An 18053-nucleotide genomic window follows, 5' to 3' on the forward strand; every position below is an offset into this window, starting at 1 on the left:
AATTCAAGTAAAGAAGGAGCTCTTAGAGAGCCTAAAGGAGAAATTAAGAGTAAATTCAATCTTTTTCTTAGGAGAAGAGTCTGAGTAGGCTAGGGCATTATCAAAGATATAAGTCTTCAATGTAAATAACACTTAAACCCTATCTGATTCTCTAAAGGGGACAGATATTATCAGAGACATTTTAGAAGGTATACAAGACCTTAGCGAAGAAAGGGTTGTTAGCAAACAAAGTGTACCAATGAAGATGGGCAGGAAATACTAGGCACAGCCTCTGGGGTAAATCAGCAAGACTGTCAACTTTCCAAGCATCTATGGAGCCATCTGGGCTGGTAATATAGTGTACAGGTCCATGGAAAACATCCAGAGGTGAGTCACAGAGGTGCAGTGGGAAAACTGTATTTCTTGTGATCCTCATCCACGTAAGGTATTAAATACCATTAAAAATTAGCAGATGAAATTCAGTGCCATTACAATCTGCTCATGGACAGTCACAATGGAACAGCTGCTCCATCAGTAAGAATTTCGTATGAGCCTACCACACGCCCTTTACTGTGCAAGGCAGCATGGATCTCTGGGTGATTTAAACTCAGTCCCCTATCCTCAGGAAGTTCATGGGCTTTTAAGAGAACCAGTGTTTAACAAATCATTATTAGGTAAACTGCCAACTGCTGTAACAGACATCTGTATATAGTACTACGGGAAAGGAGAGAGGTGAATCCAGCCTGGGAGCATGTGGACAAAAGAGACTTCTCCAGAGGACTCGCAAAGGCTGGCTAGGGCAGAGAGGAGAGCGGTGGCTGGAGCTGCAGATGGAGGAAGCTACATGATGGTGGCAGGAAGGGAGAACCATTCACTAGGGCTGCGGATACTGGAGATGGGGCCAAATTGGGAGGACCTTTTAATGCCATGTAAAGGGTTCTGAACTTCCCATCTAAAGCACAGTAGCAGTTTAAAAAGGTATAAAACTTACTGCTTTTTTTTTTCTTCAAAAATAATGTGTTCATTGTTAAAAACATGGACAATGTAAAAAGGGAAGAACTAAAGAGATATATAATCATGCCTCCCAGAGATAACCACATAGGGCATTCTAGAGGTATACTCTTTTAAGTCTTCTTTCCTATAAAGATAGTATTATTTTCTTCTACTAATAGTCACGATCATTCTAATTTGGGAATTGTGGTGCGGAAGTAAAAAGAAACCCACATTTCTTTACAGTATGTACCAAACACAGGTGCCTCCTGTCCTGGTCTTTGAGCCTTCAGCTCCAGAGCTTACCTGGCAGACAAACTGCCTGTTTATAAGGGCTCTGGATCCAGTACTTCTCCAACCTCAGGGACTTTATACCTTTCCTACCCTTTGCCAGTGAAGTAAACTACTCAAACAGGCCCAAAAACCTTTCTTCACACCCCCTTCTATGGGATAGCAAGAAAACAAGGATGTGGTGAGCCCAAGTAAGAGGGGCAGCCTGGTCTAAGGAAGAGAGAGCTCCCACAGCAGCACTAGCTTTGTATCCCACCCGGTCCTTCTAGAGGAGGCAGCAGCTCTGTGCTGTGCCTGCATCTTGCCCAGAGAAGAGTTCCCCTGGGCAAAACACCAGCCAGGCAGTCTAACAGAAGAAGAGGGAAGCAGAGAATTTCGGCTGGGTCCTGAAACAGGCCTAGGAAGACCACTTCTGCAATGAAAACCAACAAATAAAACTCATAAAGAAAAAGACTTGACCAAAGTCCTTAGGTGACTTCTAGGGCTGCACACATCTCTGCCACGTGAGGATGCATTAAATTAGGATGAAGTCTATAAGCCTGACCTATTTTGGTTACCTAGAGAAGATTAGAAAATGAAATACATTAATCTTCACTGAACTACCCATTCATTATCATAATGCATGTTCTATAATCTGGAAGTATTTTTGGCCTCTGAAAGACATAAATGATTCCCTTCTTCCAGTTCTTTTAAATGTGTCAGTTCCTTAGAAACTAAATCAAAATTTCTGAGTAGGAAGCACTGACAATCACCTTGCCCAACTCTTTTCTTTTTATAGATAAAAAAAAACAGAAGACCCAGAGAGATAGTTACCTGCCCAAGGTCACAAAACTAAAAGCAATGAGAACTTAGGTCATTCCTGTCACATTAAAGCATTCTGACAAAACTGATGTTTATTCTTTGTGATAAAACAAAATAATGAAAATGAAAAATGTGCCTTTTCCCAGCCGTATCTTGAAAAAAACTGGAACCTTATTCTATTTATGGAAACAATGCTGATCTCATTTTTTTTAATGGTTAGTCAAAACCTTTCTACGAAGTATTTAGAAATGATGCCTCAATCCATTACAGCATCTGAGTACCAACAACCTTTCCATTACTGCTGATAGACAGCTATTCTGTCCAGAAGCAGAATGCATGAGAATGTTTATTGTAAATCTATAACTAGTAAGGACTTACAAAGTTACTTTGGGTTGTACAGAGGACAATGGAGAAATACAAATCCAAGTTTTAAAAGAGCTTGAGAAGCAGACAAGTAAAGGCAGGAAGCGTGGCATCAATCATTCACTGAGCTCAGGAAACACGAATTATCTCAGTTCTGTAAATGAGTTAAATTAGGAAGTCCTCAGACAAGGATCATGAACGAAGAAAGATTTGAAAGTGAATAAGCAGAAAACAGAGTGAAAAAGGAATAATGTGTATAATGTGACACCATGTATAAGAGTTTAAAACATGCAATATAATATAGATACTGTTTATGGACACATAAATATATAGTAAAAGTATAAAAACATTTATCATATAATAATAAACTACAAATTCTGAATGAAGATCTTCTCTGGAAGTAACGGGGTCATGAGGTAGTAGGTGGATTGTGTTTATATATTTGTCCAAATGATAAACATTTGATATACTTTAAATGGGCTTTCCAGGTGGCACAGCAGTAAAGAATCCGCTTGCCAAGCAGAAGACGCAGGAGTCATGGCTCGATCCTGGATCGGGAAGATATCCTGGAGTAGAAAATGGCAATCTGCTCCAGTATTCTCACCTGGAAAATTCCAAGGACAGAGGAGCCTGGCGGGCTACAGGTCACAGGCTTACAAAGAGTTGAACGCAATTGAGCACACACACCAAAAGACCTACTACTAGGAAAACCCCCAAATTCTATAAAGTGACTAATTTCAGGCAAAATGAATAGTGTGGAGAAAAGCTAACTTAATAACCAGTTGACAGAGATGAAACCAGTACCCAAAGATATCCTATGTTACCTTCAGGCACCATGGAGATGAAAACTTGTACTGTAAGCCAGTTCTGCCATTACAGCACATGCTGTGAATAGTTCTGAAGATGGCATGACTTCATTCACACGTCCCAGGACTTTCAGAACAGTTAGATCAAGTTATGATTTGATGTCAAATATCTAATTACAAGTTCTGATTTTCTCTCTCATATAGCTCTCCTTACTTGTGAAAGCCTTTTATATTAACTGTATAACTGAGTATCCTTTAATTTTTTTTTCCTATTCTGTGCTAGAGATTTTGGTTAGGTTAATGTTTATATGACATTTATGAAATCATTTGGAGGTGAGGGATGTGGCAATACGCTATCCTGCTGAGGGAGCAGTGCAGAGCATATAACATTTAGTACAATGGTGCATGAAATGGCAGAGCAACTTTTCTTCCTTTCACTTACAAGGATGCTTTCTGAAGCCTCTTTTTGATGTGGCATCTGTGAATGGAGGGGCTCAGCTACAAGGTGGATCATTAAACACATTTGCTTTGTGTACCCAACTCTTTCCTTAGAATGATCTCTAGAGAATATCAGAGGACACTAGAGTTCAGAGCAGCTCTTGGCATGAGACCACCCAAAACATTCCACTCTGATCATCACTATGGGTGATTCAAGAGATGGCTCAAATGCAAAAGGGGGCAGTGTAAAGCTGATGGTCTCCCTCCGGATGCTGAAAACTCATCCTAGGTCACAGAACTGCAGCAATACAATGACTATACATGCATTTTCCAGAAAGTTAATAGATGTTACTGCTTTCATTTTGTCATTTCCAACTTTTACATATCTCCCATTTTTAAAGCCATTAAGATTATGCAAGTTTTATGAGCATTTACCTCAAAACCTGTCTTAGGTAGTAGATTTCAAATTTGGGAGTGTCTTCAAGGTTTATCCTTAATTTATCTCCACTAATTGTCCTACTATTCCTAGGTTAGGAAAAATTTTCAGGCATTGGATAACCAGTCCATTATCATGAAAAGGAGGCAAAATTAACTGATACTATGGGTAACTAATTTCAGTACTTTTACTCCTGCTTATTTAATAATCATTTAGAGGCAGTCAAAATTCTCAAATAACCAAATGTAGCCTAGCAACACATGAGCTTCAACATCCCAGCTCTGGATGAATGAGTTTCAAACTGTAGCATGGATTAGAATCACGGATCACACACACTGTTGGGTCCCATTTCAGGAGTTTCTGAGTCAGCAGGTGTCAGGTGGGACCCACTAGCCTGCAATTCTAATAAGTTTTCAGATGCTGCTGTCCTTGGACCACTCTGAGAACCACTGGTCTGGATCTGGGACCCTAGGGAAAGTACTTATCTTCTCTAAAGTTTAGTTTATCACTATAAAAGGGGAGTACTCAGATTAAAGAAGATGTTTATGGAGAACCTTGTGTTATGCCAACACTGAGTGCTCTATAAATGGTAGCTGTTATTACAATAACTCAAATTCAATTTTAGAATGAAAAAATGTAAGCTAATTTGTCTATATATGTCATATAAATTACACATACCCACTCTTTAATCTATATACCCAAACTACTTCATTTTAGATAAAAGTTCTACTTATAAAAGCTATTATTTCAAAATGAGAAAAAAGAAGCCATTAGTCTAGAAGAAATATGCATCAAGGAGCCTATGGGTTCTGAGTGGTTAATGTGTAACATTTTAAAGCTCTACTTGTTTGCACAAAGCTTGTTGTGTCTGTGTTCAGAGGGGAGGGGGTGGTTAGGGGAGCTTTCTTGCTCCACGTTGAACCACAGCAGGAAACTAGGAATCCCTGTAAGCAAAGATATTTTAAATCATGAAAACCTCTGAAATAATCCTAAGCATCAGGATGAAAATCTCAAATTTACAGTCCCCCTTTCCTTTTCACTAAAAGTAGTCCAGCAGGGAAGAGAAAGAAGGAAAAGTTGAGACTGGCTGTGATTATTTCAGCTTTGAAGCAGCATTTACCCTTTAAGTCTCCTCTCTCTTCACAAAGTCAACAATCTCTGGGCCCAGTCTCCAAATAAAAGGTAGGGGGAAAATAGGGATGGGGCAGGGCAGAAATGGTATATCCTCAACTTCCTCTCGACCTCCAAGGTAAGCAGCTGGGTTCTCCTCTACCCTAGATCCAGCAGAGGGGTAATGAGATCAGCATCCCGCTCTGTCCCTCACACAGCCAACAATCACAAAGCAGTAGCATCCTGTGACAAGCAGAGTGCACCCCCAGGCACCCAGTGCTGAATCCCATATCATCTGCATTTTCTTGCAGGTGGAGGTGGTGGAATCTTCCTTCCAGTGTGAAATTTCCATACTAAGAAGTCAATCTGGAGGGAAATTTCTAGCTTAGCAACGGGAGCTTTGTAAATTTTCATTTCTGATTTGGGACAAATAAGCCCCATTTTCTGGTGGGTTATTAACTGTGCATATGTCATGATGATGAGAATATAAACAGCAACAGAGTTAATCTTTGTAAGTGCTTACTGGGCTTTCCTGGTGGCTCAGATGGTAAAGTGCCTGTCTGCAATGCTGGAGACCCAGGTTCCATCCCTGGGTTGGGAAGATTCCCTGGAGAAGAAAATGGCAGCCCATTCCAGTACTCTTGCTTAGAAAATCCCATGGACCGAGGAGCCTGGTAGGCTACAGGGTTGCAAAGAGTTGGACAGAACTGAGCGACTTCAGTTTGAAGTGCTTACTATAAGCCAAATTTAGAATCTTTTCACATGCATAAATCTACTTAATCTTTACAACAATCTTATTAGGGAAATCAGATCATCATTCCCATTTTATAGATGAGGAAGCTGAGGCACAGAAAAGTTAAGTAAGTAAATTGCCTAAGGGCACAATACTATCCAGAAAGTCCATGATCTTAATCACTCCACAAAGTCATAAAATTTGATAGATACTGGTTAGGGGGTCCTAACTGTCATGGTGAATATACTTTTAGTACTGAAATCAGGACATACAGTGGACAATATAATTGATACTGTCTTTGAAATTCAAGGATGAATGAGAAGCCCCAAAATGCAGGTAGCTGAGGGATGGTGGAGAAGACCTTTTGTGGGAAGAATGAAGACCCTGGAGACAGCAACCCCAAAGTGACCCTGCTCCAGATCCTTTGTGGTCTTAGCAAGCCTTTTAGTCTTTCAGAATTTCTATAACCTGACCTGTAAAAACAGATCGATGTCAGGATTAAGTTATCTAAATTTTTTATACAGTGTTACAGAAATATCAACTTTATATTGTTTCATGGCACATCAGCAAGTTTCCAGACAGGGAAGCCTGGGAAAATTATGTAGGGCTCATGACACATAAGGATTTATTTAAGAAGAACTGACTTCTTTAAAATATTAGGTTTTCCTATTAAAAGATGGTTCTCTATTAATTTAGCTCTTCTTTAAGACAAACTGATTTTTAATAAGTTAGATGTAAATTACCAGGTCACTATCTTATGGGTTCTTTTTTAACAAAGCACATAAGAAACAATTAATAATAATGAAATGGAAAAGAAACAAAATCAAATCTTGAAAAGCACACCCTGTCTCCTCCTCCAGGGGTCTCCATTCCACATCCTCTTCAATTAATCAATCAAAATGTAGAGAACACTTACTCAGGGCTGTCTGGATGTCCTTTTCTCCATTTTTCACTTCAGTCAAAAATCCTTTCAAAAATTTGAGACCTCTAAAACAAAAAAAAAGGAGGAAATATTATTTCCAAAGTTCACTTATATTGAATAGGTATGAAAAAATGGCAGACATAAGCTTCTTTTTCAACAGTATCTTGGGCACAGCAATAAACAGATTAAGTCACATGGCTATCCTTTTTGTTTCTTCCCTGTGATTTCCCTTTAGCTTGTTCTAGATCATTCTTATCTGAAATACCTAAACAGTGGTTTTCAAAATGTGGTCCCAAGACCAGCTGCTTCAGCATCATCTGGAAACTAGCCAGTAATGCAAATTCCGGGGCCCCACTCCAGACTTGCTGAATCAGAAACTGTGGGTTTGGGGTGGTGCAATCTCTGTTTTTTTCAATAAGCCTTTGAGGTGATTCTGATGCTGTTACAGTTTGTGATCCACTGACTTAAAGACAAACTAATCAGCTTTACTGTCCTTTATGATTCCTATCTTATATATTCTATTAATATGAACAATGTTTTATCATTATCAAGACAGAGGCAAAAAAAAAAAGGTTGGCGTTCTATTCATCAGGCCTTCTGTTCAACTGCGTTCCAGCCTTCACTTAGAAGTAGCCTCCTTCGCCTAAAAATTTTATTGCAGGTAACATTTCAACTTGACTAGATTTCACCTGCTGCCCCACCCCAGCCACCTCACCTCTTCAGCCACAGAAGGGCTTCCGTAGCTGAGTTCCTAACCTGGGCTACATCGGCCTCCACTTCGTGTAGCACTATCTTCTGGAGTGTGGTAAACTCTTCTTTGTTGGTAATATACTTCTGGTTTACTTTCTGCAGGAAAAGCAGAGAAATAAGTTTAAAGTGCTAAAGCTACCAAGCAAGTCAGTTTACATAAGTTTGTTAAGCAGGCCTCTAAGAAATTAAAATATATTAATATTTTATAATATTATAATTTAAAATATATATTAAAATAAATTAGGCCTCTATTACCTTCTTCTTTATGTTTTCCAAGTAATCTGTTTTATTTGTTTGAAAATTCTTATTGGGTTTAAGCCAGATTTAAATAGTTTGAGGGTTTTAAGGTACTGTTTTTATTTTATTTTATTTTATTTTTAATTTTATTTTATTAGTTGGAGGCCAATTACTTCACAACATTTCAGTGGGTTTTGTCATACATTGACACGAATCAGCCATTGAGTTACACGTATTCCCCATCCCGATCCCCCCTCCCACCTCCCTCTCCACCCGACTCCTCAGGGTCCTCCCAGTGCACCAGGCCCGAGCACTTGACTCATGCATCCCACCTGGGCTAGTGATCTGATTCACCATAGATAATATACATGCTGTTCTTTTGAAACATCCCACCCTCACCTTCTCCCATGGAGTTCAAAAGTCTGTTCTGTTCTTCTGTGTTTCTTTTTCTGTTTTGCATATAGGGTTATCGTTACCATCTTTCTAAATTCCGTATATATGTGTTAGTATGCTGTAATGTTCTTTATCTTTCTGGCTTACTTCACTCTGTATAATGGGCTCCAGTTTCGTCCATCTCATTAGAACTGATTCAAATGAATTCTTTTTAACGGCTGAGTAATATTCCATGGTGTATATGTACCACAGCTTCCTTATCCATTCATCTGCGGATGGGCATCTAGGCTGCTTTCATGTCCTGGCTATTATAAACAGTGCTGCGATGAACATTGGGGTGCACATGTCTCTTTCAGATCTGGTTTCCTCGGTGTGTATGCCCAGAAGTGGTATTGCTGGGTCATATGGCAGTTCTATTTCCAGTTTTTTAAGAAATCTCCACACTGTTTTCCATAGTGGCTGTACTAGTTTGCATTCCCACCAACAGTGTAAGAGGGTTCCCTTTTCTCCACACCCTCTCCAGCATTTATTGCTTGTAGACTTTTGGATAGCAGCCATCCTGACTGGCGTGTAATGGTATCTCATTGTGGTTTTGATTTGTATTTCTCTAATAATGAGTGATGTTGAGCATCTTTTCGTGTGTTTGTTAGCCATCTGTATGTCTTCTTTGGAGAAATGTCTGTTTAGTTCTTTGGCCCATTTTTTGATTGGGTCATTTATTTTTCTGGAATTGAGCTTCAGGAGTTGCTTGTATATTTTTGAGATTAATCCTTTGTCTGTTTCTTCATTTGCTATTATTTTCTCCCAATCTGAGGGCTGTCTTTTCACCTTACTTATAGTTTCCTTTGTAGTGCAAAAGCTTTTAAGTTTCATTAGGTCCCATTTGTTTAGTTTTGCTTTTATTTCCAATATTCTGGGAGGTGGGTCATAGAGGATCCTGCTGAGATTTATGTCAGAGAGTGTTTTGCCTATGTTCTCCTCTAGGAGTTTTATAGTTTCTGGTCTTACATTTAGATCTTTAATCCATTTTTAGTTTATTTTTGTGTATGGTGTTAGAAAGTGTTCTAGTTTCATTCTTTTACAAGTGGTTGACCAGTTTTCCCAGCACCACTTGTTAAAGAGGTTGTCTTTTTTCCATTGTATATCCTTGCCTCCTTTGTCAAAGATAAGGTGTCCATAGGTTCGTGGATTTATCTCTGGGCTTTCTATTCTGTTCCATTGATCTATATTTCTGTCTTTGTGCCAGTATAAGGTACTGTTTTTAAAGTATTTTTTTCTCCTGTGAGAAAGGTTCTTATAGCTGGCCTATGCTTTTCATCCTGAGTATAAACTCAACAACCAATTGTTTTTGAATAAGATTTCATGCAACTACTCCCTCCAAATTAAGTCTTCAGAGACAAGCTAGTATACTCACTTTAATATTTCCAACTAGATCCATCTTAACAGGAGCAAACACCGTAGGGCCAAGTTTGTCTAGAAGAAAAAATTGAGAACATCATTGAAAAAGCATTTTTTTCAAGTGGAAAATAAACTTAATGGATAACACCCCCAACTTTCATTTTTTGCTTTTAAATCATTTTCTAAACATAAGCTTCAAAGATTTCTGGGACACTGTCATTACTTTTTTCTATTATACTGCTCCTGAGTAACTACAATGAGGCCTTAAGGGCATGTGAGGGTAATCTAAGTTGAGAATAGGGCTGCACTGTCCAATATGGTAGCTGGTAGATATGTGGCTATTGAGCACCTGGCAATCAATGTACCTATTCCAAACTGAAATGTGCAGTAAGTATAAATGTACCAGACTTCAAAGACTTAGTATCAAAAAAAAAAAAAAAAAAAGGCTCATTAATGATTCTTTTATACTGAGTCCAAGTCCAGATGATATATTATATATACCAAGTTAGATAAAATACATTATTAAAATTAGCTTTATCTGTTTTGCTTTACAAATTTAATATGCCTGCTAGAAAATTTAAAATTATATATAGTAGCTTAAATATTTTTGTTGGAAAAGCAAATTAAAAGGAAAAAAAATAACAGAGTATAGCTAAAAAGACAAAATGTAATAAAATTCTAAAATACTTGACTCATCCAAAAGAAAGGTAGGAACAAAGGTAGCTAAAAAGCTAAAAGAGGAAGTAAAATAGAATATGAAAAAATAATTGACTAATTGTCTAGAAATAAAGAAAGGAGTACATAAGGAAAAATATATGAGACAAATACAAAATATATGTAGCCAAGATGGTAGAAACAGCAAGATAGAAGACTTAAATTCATCCAAACAATGTAATTTATTACATTAAGTACAGGAAAAAATGATAATTTCAAAAAACACAGAAAATACATTTTGTAAAACTAACTCATCCATGATTATAAAAAACTATTCAATATACAAGTAAACTGTATCTGTATGCTATTAATGAACAATTAGAAAATGACATACTTCTCCTGATAGCATAAAAAAACATAAAATTTAAAAATCTATTCATGACAAAAGATGTGTAAGAGTCTCATGCCCTACCGACTGAGCTAGCTGGGCAGCTTCAAAAGATGTGTAAGACCTTTACACTATACAAAGCATTGCTGTGAAAATAAACACCTAATTAAATGGAGAGATACAGTACATTCATAAAAGACTCAATGTTGTTTGAGATATCAATTTCCTAGTAACTGGTTACAGATTCAACTGAATCCCAGCAGACTTTTTAATAAAATTGAAAAGCTAAAATTCATATGGACATTCAAAGGACCTAGAATTGCCAAACATCTTGAAGAGGATGATTTACATTATCTGATTTCAAGCCTTACAAATGAGGCACAGTAATTAAGATACTATAATTCTAGAGTAACGAAAAACAGATTATTGAAAGAGAAGAGTCCAGAAACAGATCCACACTTATGGGGTCAACTGATTTTCAAAAAACTGCCAAGTAATGAAAAAGGGAAAAGATGCTTTTACAACAACAACAACAACAACAAAATGGTTCTTGAAGAACAAGGTAAAGGAAAAGAAAAAAAGGAATCTCAACCTTTACCTCACACCACATAGAAAACTAATTTCAAGATGGATGATAGATGTAAACATAAAAAATAAAGAGTGTAGAAGACAACACAGAAGAATATTTTCATGACCCTGAGGATAAACAAAGATTTCTTAGGATACTGCAAGTACTAATTATAAAAGAAATAAAATAAATTGATTTAATGAAAATTAAAAATTCCACATTCTTCAGAAGGCATCATTAAAAAAAAGAAGCAAACAAGCCATAGTCTGGGGGGAAATATTCATAATGAAAATGTCTACAATGAAACATTAATCAGAACACACAAAGAACTCTTTCAACTCAATCATAAAAAGAAAACTAACCAACTTTTAAAAAGAAATTAAAGATATGAACAGACTGCAAGAAGGAAGAGACAGTAATGGTTTATACATGAAAAAGTGCTCAACATCATTAGTCATCGGGGAAATAAAAAGTAAAGCCACAACAAAGTACCACTGAACACTCACAGGAATGGCTAAAACGAAAAATACTGATAACCATCAAGTGCTAGTGAGGACATGAAGCAACCAGAATCCTCATACATTACTGTTAGGCGTGCACAACGATACAACCACTCTACGAAGTTAGAGGTACAAACCCTATGAATCAGCAATTCCGCTCTAAGTTATTAAAAAAAATGAAAACATGTGCCCACAGACGCAAAAATATTAAGAGCAATTTCACTTATAAGAGCCCCAAACAGGGGCTTCTCTGGTGGCTCAGTGGTTAAGAATCCACCTCAACGCAGAAAACATGGGTTTGATCCCTGGATCAGAAAGATCCCCTGGAGAAGGAAATGGCAACCCACTCCAGTTTTACTGCCTGGGAAATTCCATGGTCAGAGGAGCCTGGCAGGCTACAGTCCCTGGGGTCATAAAAGAGTCGGATATGACTTAAGAGACTGAACAACAACAACAAAGCCCCAAATAAGAAATTATCCAAATGTCTATCAGAAGAAGACTGAAGAAACAAATTGGGGTATACTCCCTTAACAGAATACTATTCAGCCATAAAAAGGAATGAGTTACTAATAAACCTAACAACAAAGATGAAAACTTTACACCCAGAGTGTAACGCAAGAGTATGTAAGTGATTCCACTTATTTGAAATCTTAGAACATGCAAAACTAACCTATAGTAACAGCAAGCAGTACGGTTGCCTTGGGCTGGGAGACAGTTTGGGGACTGACTGCAATAGGGGACATTCTGGGATAATGAAAGCATATTCTGTCTTGATAGAGAAGTGGATTACACCAGTAGATGCGTTTGTCAAAACTCATTAAATTGTAACAGTTAAGTTCTATGCAAAATCAATCTTGACTTAAAAAAAGAGATACATAGTTAAACAGATTCTACAGGAAACTTTAACACATTAGCAATTCCTGGTATTACTGGCTGTACAAAAAGTCAATGGAATTTAAACTTAAAGTTATATATGTAATGTTTTTTAATCTGAAAAAATGTTTTAGGTGGTAAAATGCATTTTCATAGTGTTGTTGCTGTTGTTCACTTGCTAAGCCGTGTCTGACTCTTTAGGACCCCATAGACCATAGCACGCGAGGCTCTTCTGTCCTCCACTATCTCCCAGAGTGTGTTCAAATTCATGTTCATTTTCATACTACTAGTGGATTTGAAGATCTGTTCCTCAATTACTAATACTTTCACTTTTGCTCTTAAATATGATTTCTAGAAAACAGAATTCCCTTTTTTCATTACACAGCTCTGGGATCATTATTAATCATAATCAGAAATGAAATGGAAATATGTGATAATGTTTAAGGTCACACAGTTTTAACTGTGTGTGTCTGGTGATATGAAGAGGTAGATAAGAAGGGTCATCTAACTGTCCACATAGTTCAGTGTATTTTTACTACAAAATAACTTCATTGAAACAGATTCCAGAGACAAATGAATTTAAGGCAAATCTAGCAATCTTACCTAATACTGGAACCACAGCATAACATGATGCTAAGAATGCTTCTGTGGGAATGCCACTGTCTTCCAGAAGTTCAATGTCACTAAAGCTAAACAATTTAGTGATACAAAGGAGGAAAGATTGAAAATACAGTATTAGCATGCTCTGCACTTCAGAGGTAGTTATGAAAACAGCTAAGCCTCTGAGAACACATCAATTAGGCTTATTCACAAACACGACCCACCCAGTGAATGTTTTCCTATTATAACATGGTCTAATAGAACCACTTTCCAAAGGCAATTCACCAAAGCAAGCTAAAACTTGTTGACAGCATATATTCTTGCAATCCAACTTCTTCTTATCCACTGCTTCAGACAAGGTGAACAATAAAGCAGACATATGGTATGCCACAATCTCTATTCTGGAGGAAGACTGGTATCCAAATGCCAGTGATGTGAAAGAGTAGAGAGTACCATGAATACCTGGTGTTCATGGTACTAAAGAAAGTTGGGATGACTTCTTGGTCTTCTTCCCAATGGGATTCTGGAGAGCTGTTTGTGGAGTGCAATTCAGGCTGTGCCAAGTCGCTGTCATGATTTCCCAGGCTTTCCTCTCCATCTTCCTTCATCATTTCACCTTGGACTGTACAGCAGAAGATACCTATTAGTAACCTTTATTTATTACAAAGATTGATATATATACATATTCATTGTTGAACATTTCTAACACAGCAAAGTATAAAGAAAGAAAAATCAATGAGTGAAATATTACACATCACACACAAAATTGGGTTTAAATATATGTAGATTTTCATCCAGCTTCTTTTCACTGATATCATAAATGTTTTCATTATCACTCAATACATTTCAAAACATGATTTTAATGATCATGTAATACTGCATCATGCTTATGTGGAGAGCATTTAGGTGGTTTCTAAAATTTTAGTATAATAAATAGAGTTGAGCCTCATCATTATTAGTGTATTCTATCTTTGCAGATTTGCTTGCCTGTTTATTTGTAATACTAAAATCAATGCGTATGGCATTCTTGCAGTCATTCTAGATATGTGCAGAGTGGTAAAAAAAACTGAGTTACCTCACACACATGTTCCCACCTGAGGCTAAACAAGGTGATACTGCCTTCTTGTTTCACCTTTCATACTGTACACAAATGTGTTTATTTGGTGCCATGTTTTTTGCATTTGTGTGCATTTCATTGTTGATTTTGCTGTTTAAAAGGCCCTTCAAGGGTAGTGCTTTCTAGTGTTCTAAGCATAAGAAGGCTGTAATGTGCCTTATGGAAAAACACATGTTATTTAATACATAAGCTTATATAAGATAAGCTTTGTTCAGGCATGAGTTATAGCACTATGCTGTGGGTTCAATGTTAATGAGTCAACAATAGAAACACGGTGTCTTTTTTTTCCCTTTGGGAGGAGGGATTTTTTTTCTTTTCTTTTTTAAATTTTTATTGGAGTATAGTTGATTTACAATGTTGTGTTAGTTTCAGGTATACAAGCAAAGTGAATCCGTTATATATACATATATCCATTCTTTTTTAGATTCTTTTCCCATATAGGCCATTAGAGACTACTGAGTAGATTCCTTGTGCTAGACAGTAGGGCTTTATTAGTTATCTATTTTATACACGTGCGTGTGTGCTGAGTCATTTCAGTCATGTCCGACTCTTTGCGATGCTATAGACTGTAGCCCCCCAGGCTCCTCTGTCTATGGGATTCTCCAGGCAAGAATACTGGAGAGGGTTGCCATGTCCTCCTGCAGGAGATCTTCCTGACTCAGGAGGCAAGAATACTGGAGAGGGTTGCCATGTCCTCCTGCAGGAGATCTTCCTGACTCAGGAATCAAGCCCATGCCTCTTACGTCTCTGGCACTGGCAGATGGGTTCTTTCCCACTAGTGGCACCTGGGAAGCTTTTAAAAACCTAACAATGTGTTTCCCCTAGGAGCAACGGTTCAATATTAGCTAGTTTGGGGTCTGCAGTAACTGTATAGAGCACAACTACCACGAATGATGAGAAGTGACCATAATGTCATAAAGGTCATCCCTGTCCACAGATAACTGTCCTTAGATCCACTATTCCCTGAGGACAGATTCCTAGAAGAAAATTACTGGGTCAGATAAACAAGAGTACTGTCTTAACTGAAATTCTCCTGTCTTTATTATTTACTCAAGGGATAAGACTTCGGTGATGTATGGATTGCTAGGTGCAGATTAACAGCTATAAAAATGCATCTTTTCTTCCCCCCACTCACCAGAGGAGATGAGGAGAAAACTTTCTAAAAAATTTTATTTTCAAACTATTTAATATTTAAACAATTAAAAGCTCTAAGATGGTTGTCATGGACTGATCTGAAGTTGGTTTTAGTGACTACAGACAATGAAATTAGTAAATCCAAAAGGGCAGCATTTTCAACTACAGGTTATTACTTAAATTTGAAATTTGGTTTGATGAACACAGTGAGGCCAGGTGAAAATCTGATGGTGGCTGGTGAATTCTGTCATCCTCAGGCCTCATCAGAAATCAGGAGCATGGAAAACTGAATTGCCATAACGTCGCAGACCCTTAAGTTTCACATCATAGTCTATGTTCAAAGGACTGAAATTCTGAGAAGGCTCTAATACTCATACTCTTAAGTCAGCACAGACAGCTACAGCTCACTGAAGCCCATGAACATCACAGCTAAGAACAGTGAGTGGGAAAATCCCTCTTCATTCTGCTTTCTCAACACAGGGATCAGATGGGATGGCAGAATGTGTCATGTGACCTGTGTTATCTAACCAACATCTGCCTCAGGAGCTACCTGGCACACAGTCTTGAGGCCAATCCCTATCAAGGATCACATCATGGATAACGAATCAAACCCCCACAATCCTTTCAGTAAATGGTTTGCGTCACATCTTTTTTGTATTTACCTGTTACATTATCATCTGCATTTTCTTCACTTGATATGCTGCAATCTGTCTCCGCAGGTTTCAAACATAAGGAGCTCTTGTTTCTCACTAGGATTTCTTCATCATCATTTATTTCCATATTTAAAGATCCATTTTCACAACTGTTTAACTCCATTTGCCTAAAATTTTTTAAAAGGAAAAAAGTCCAATTACTTGGTCATAAATAGACTGCACAGATGATCTTATTCTGAGGGTTGGGGGGAAGGGTTCACAATTACCAACTTCTTTTAACACTGATTAAAAAACAGAATTGCTAAATCAAGCCAAATCTCTCACCCCACCCTCCTGCTTCCAAGACAGGTATCTTCCTGTGTTGGGAGCAGGCCTGACTCCAGGCTGAAGTTCAGAAACCATGAATGGCTCTTTACGTACCCTAAGTTACTCAAACTTCCTGCTCCCCACCAGCAACAGGAAATATTCACTGACAGCTCTTTGGTTTTCAAACAACTTTTCTACACGTACCATATTTAACACTTTTCTCACTTTCCTCAGCTTCTCCCTGGGAGGTTTTTTCCTATTCTCAGGTCTCAAATCACTGACTACTTCCATTTGTTTGCCTAGCAATTAACTGACTAGAAGCCACAAGTTGTCGTCCAGGAAGACAGGAAAAACTTGGGAAGACACAATACATCCTGAGAATCTGTTGCTCTTCAGGGTAACAGAAAAGGCTATTCAACATGCAAATGAAATAGCTGATTCCGTTTAAGGGACAATCATAACACCTTACACCCCACTCCAGTACTCTTGCCTGAAAAATCCCATGGACGGAGGAGCCTGGTGGGCTGCAGTCCATGGGGTCCCTAAGAGTTGGACACAACTGAGCAACTTCATTTTCTTTTTTCACTTTTCATGCATTGGGGAAGTAAATGGCAACCCACTCCAGTGTTCTTGCCTGGAGAATCCCAGGGACGGGGGAGCCTGGTGGGCTACCGTCTACGAGGTTGCACAGAGTCGGACATGACTAAAGCAAATTAGCAACAGCAACAGCAGCAGCACACCTTATAAACAACTCAACTCAGCCAAATTAGAACAAAGATGCATTCCTCTAAGGGGCTTCCCTGGTGGCTCAGATGGTAAAGAATCTGCCTGTAATGCAGGAAACCTGGTTGACCCCTGGGTTAGGAAGATTCCCTGAAGAAGGGAATGGCTATCCACTCCAGTATTCTTGCCAGTATTATACTAATAAAATTAAAGGGGGCGGGGGGGGGTGGGTGGAGAATAAAGGGAAAAGGTCCAAGCTATGTGGTGATTCCATAAAAACCATTTGTTTTGTAAAAAGACACTATATTTCAACTCAGTAATTAAAAACGAGTATATATTGATGAAATACTTCAAAAGAAAAAAAAAAATCTACAAAATGTTCCTTGTAGAAATATTTAGATCAAGAGAAAATTGTTAACCAAACAGGAACAATCTTTGTACTAAAGAAGCAAACAGTATATAAAGAGATGAAATATTAAATTATAACTTGAAAAGACATATACACGAGATACACAGATTACGTCAAAATATGGAAATGCTTATATGAAATAATAACCAAGTAAAGACCTTCACTTTCACTTTCAAAGACCTTATTTAATAACTGGAACACAACTGTGTAAATATGTACTTTTCTAATAATTCAGATTTTGATATTACATCCTTTTTCCAACCTGTAAAGCTATCTTTTTATTTTTAAACAAAAGAGCACTGTCTTTTCTGATACATGAAGTGAAGTCGCTCAGTCGTGTCCAGCTCTTTGCGACCCCCATGGACTGTAGCCCACCAGGCTCCTCAGTCCATGGGATTTTCCAGGCATGAATACTGGAGTGGGTTGTCATTTCCTTATCCAGGGGATCTTCCTGACCCAGGGATCGAACCTGGGTGTCCCG

At 37.9% G+C, this 18053-nt stretch overlaps 1 protein-coding gene across 4 annotated transcripts in view; it reads right to left on the minus strand.

The window, feature by feature from the left end:
- Positions 1-18053, minus strand: part of PLEKHA8 (pleckstrin homology domain containing A8) — a 62345-nt gene that overhangs the window by 10206 nt on the left and 34086 nt on the right. For all 4 annotated transcript variants that reach the window (XM_065939028.1, XM_065939027.1, XM_065939029.1 and 1 more), the window contains 6 exons: positions 16144-16301; positions 13693-13852; positions 13234-13319; positions 9664-9722; positions 7585-7715; positions 6864-6934 (listed from right to left, as the gene is read on the minus strand). In XM_065939028.1, coding sequence (XP_065795100.1) covers positions 6864-6934; positions 7585-7715; positions 9664-9722; positions 13234-13319; positions 13693-13852; positions 16144-16301 — 665 coding nt within the window. The remainder of the gene's footprint in view (positions 1-6863; positions 6935-7584; positions 7716-9663; positions 9723-13233; positions 13320-13692; positions 13853-16143; positions 16302-18053) is intronic.

Source organism: Muntiacus reevesi, chromosome 6, assembly GCF_963930625.1.
Source record: "Muntiacus reevesi chromosome 6, mMunRee1.1, whole genome shotgun sequence".
Taxonomy (NCBI): domain Eukaryota; kingdom Metazoa; phylum Chordata; class Mammalia; order Artiodactyla; family Cervidae; genus Muntiacus; species Muntiacus reevesi.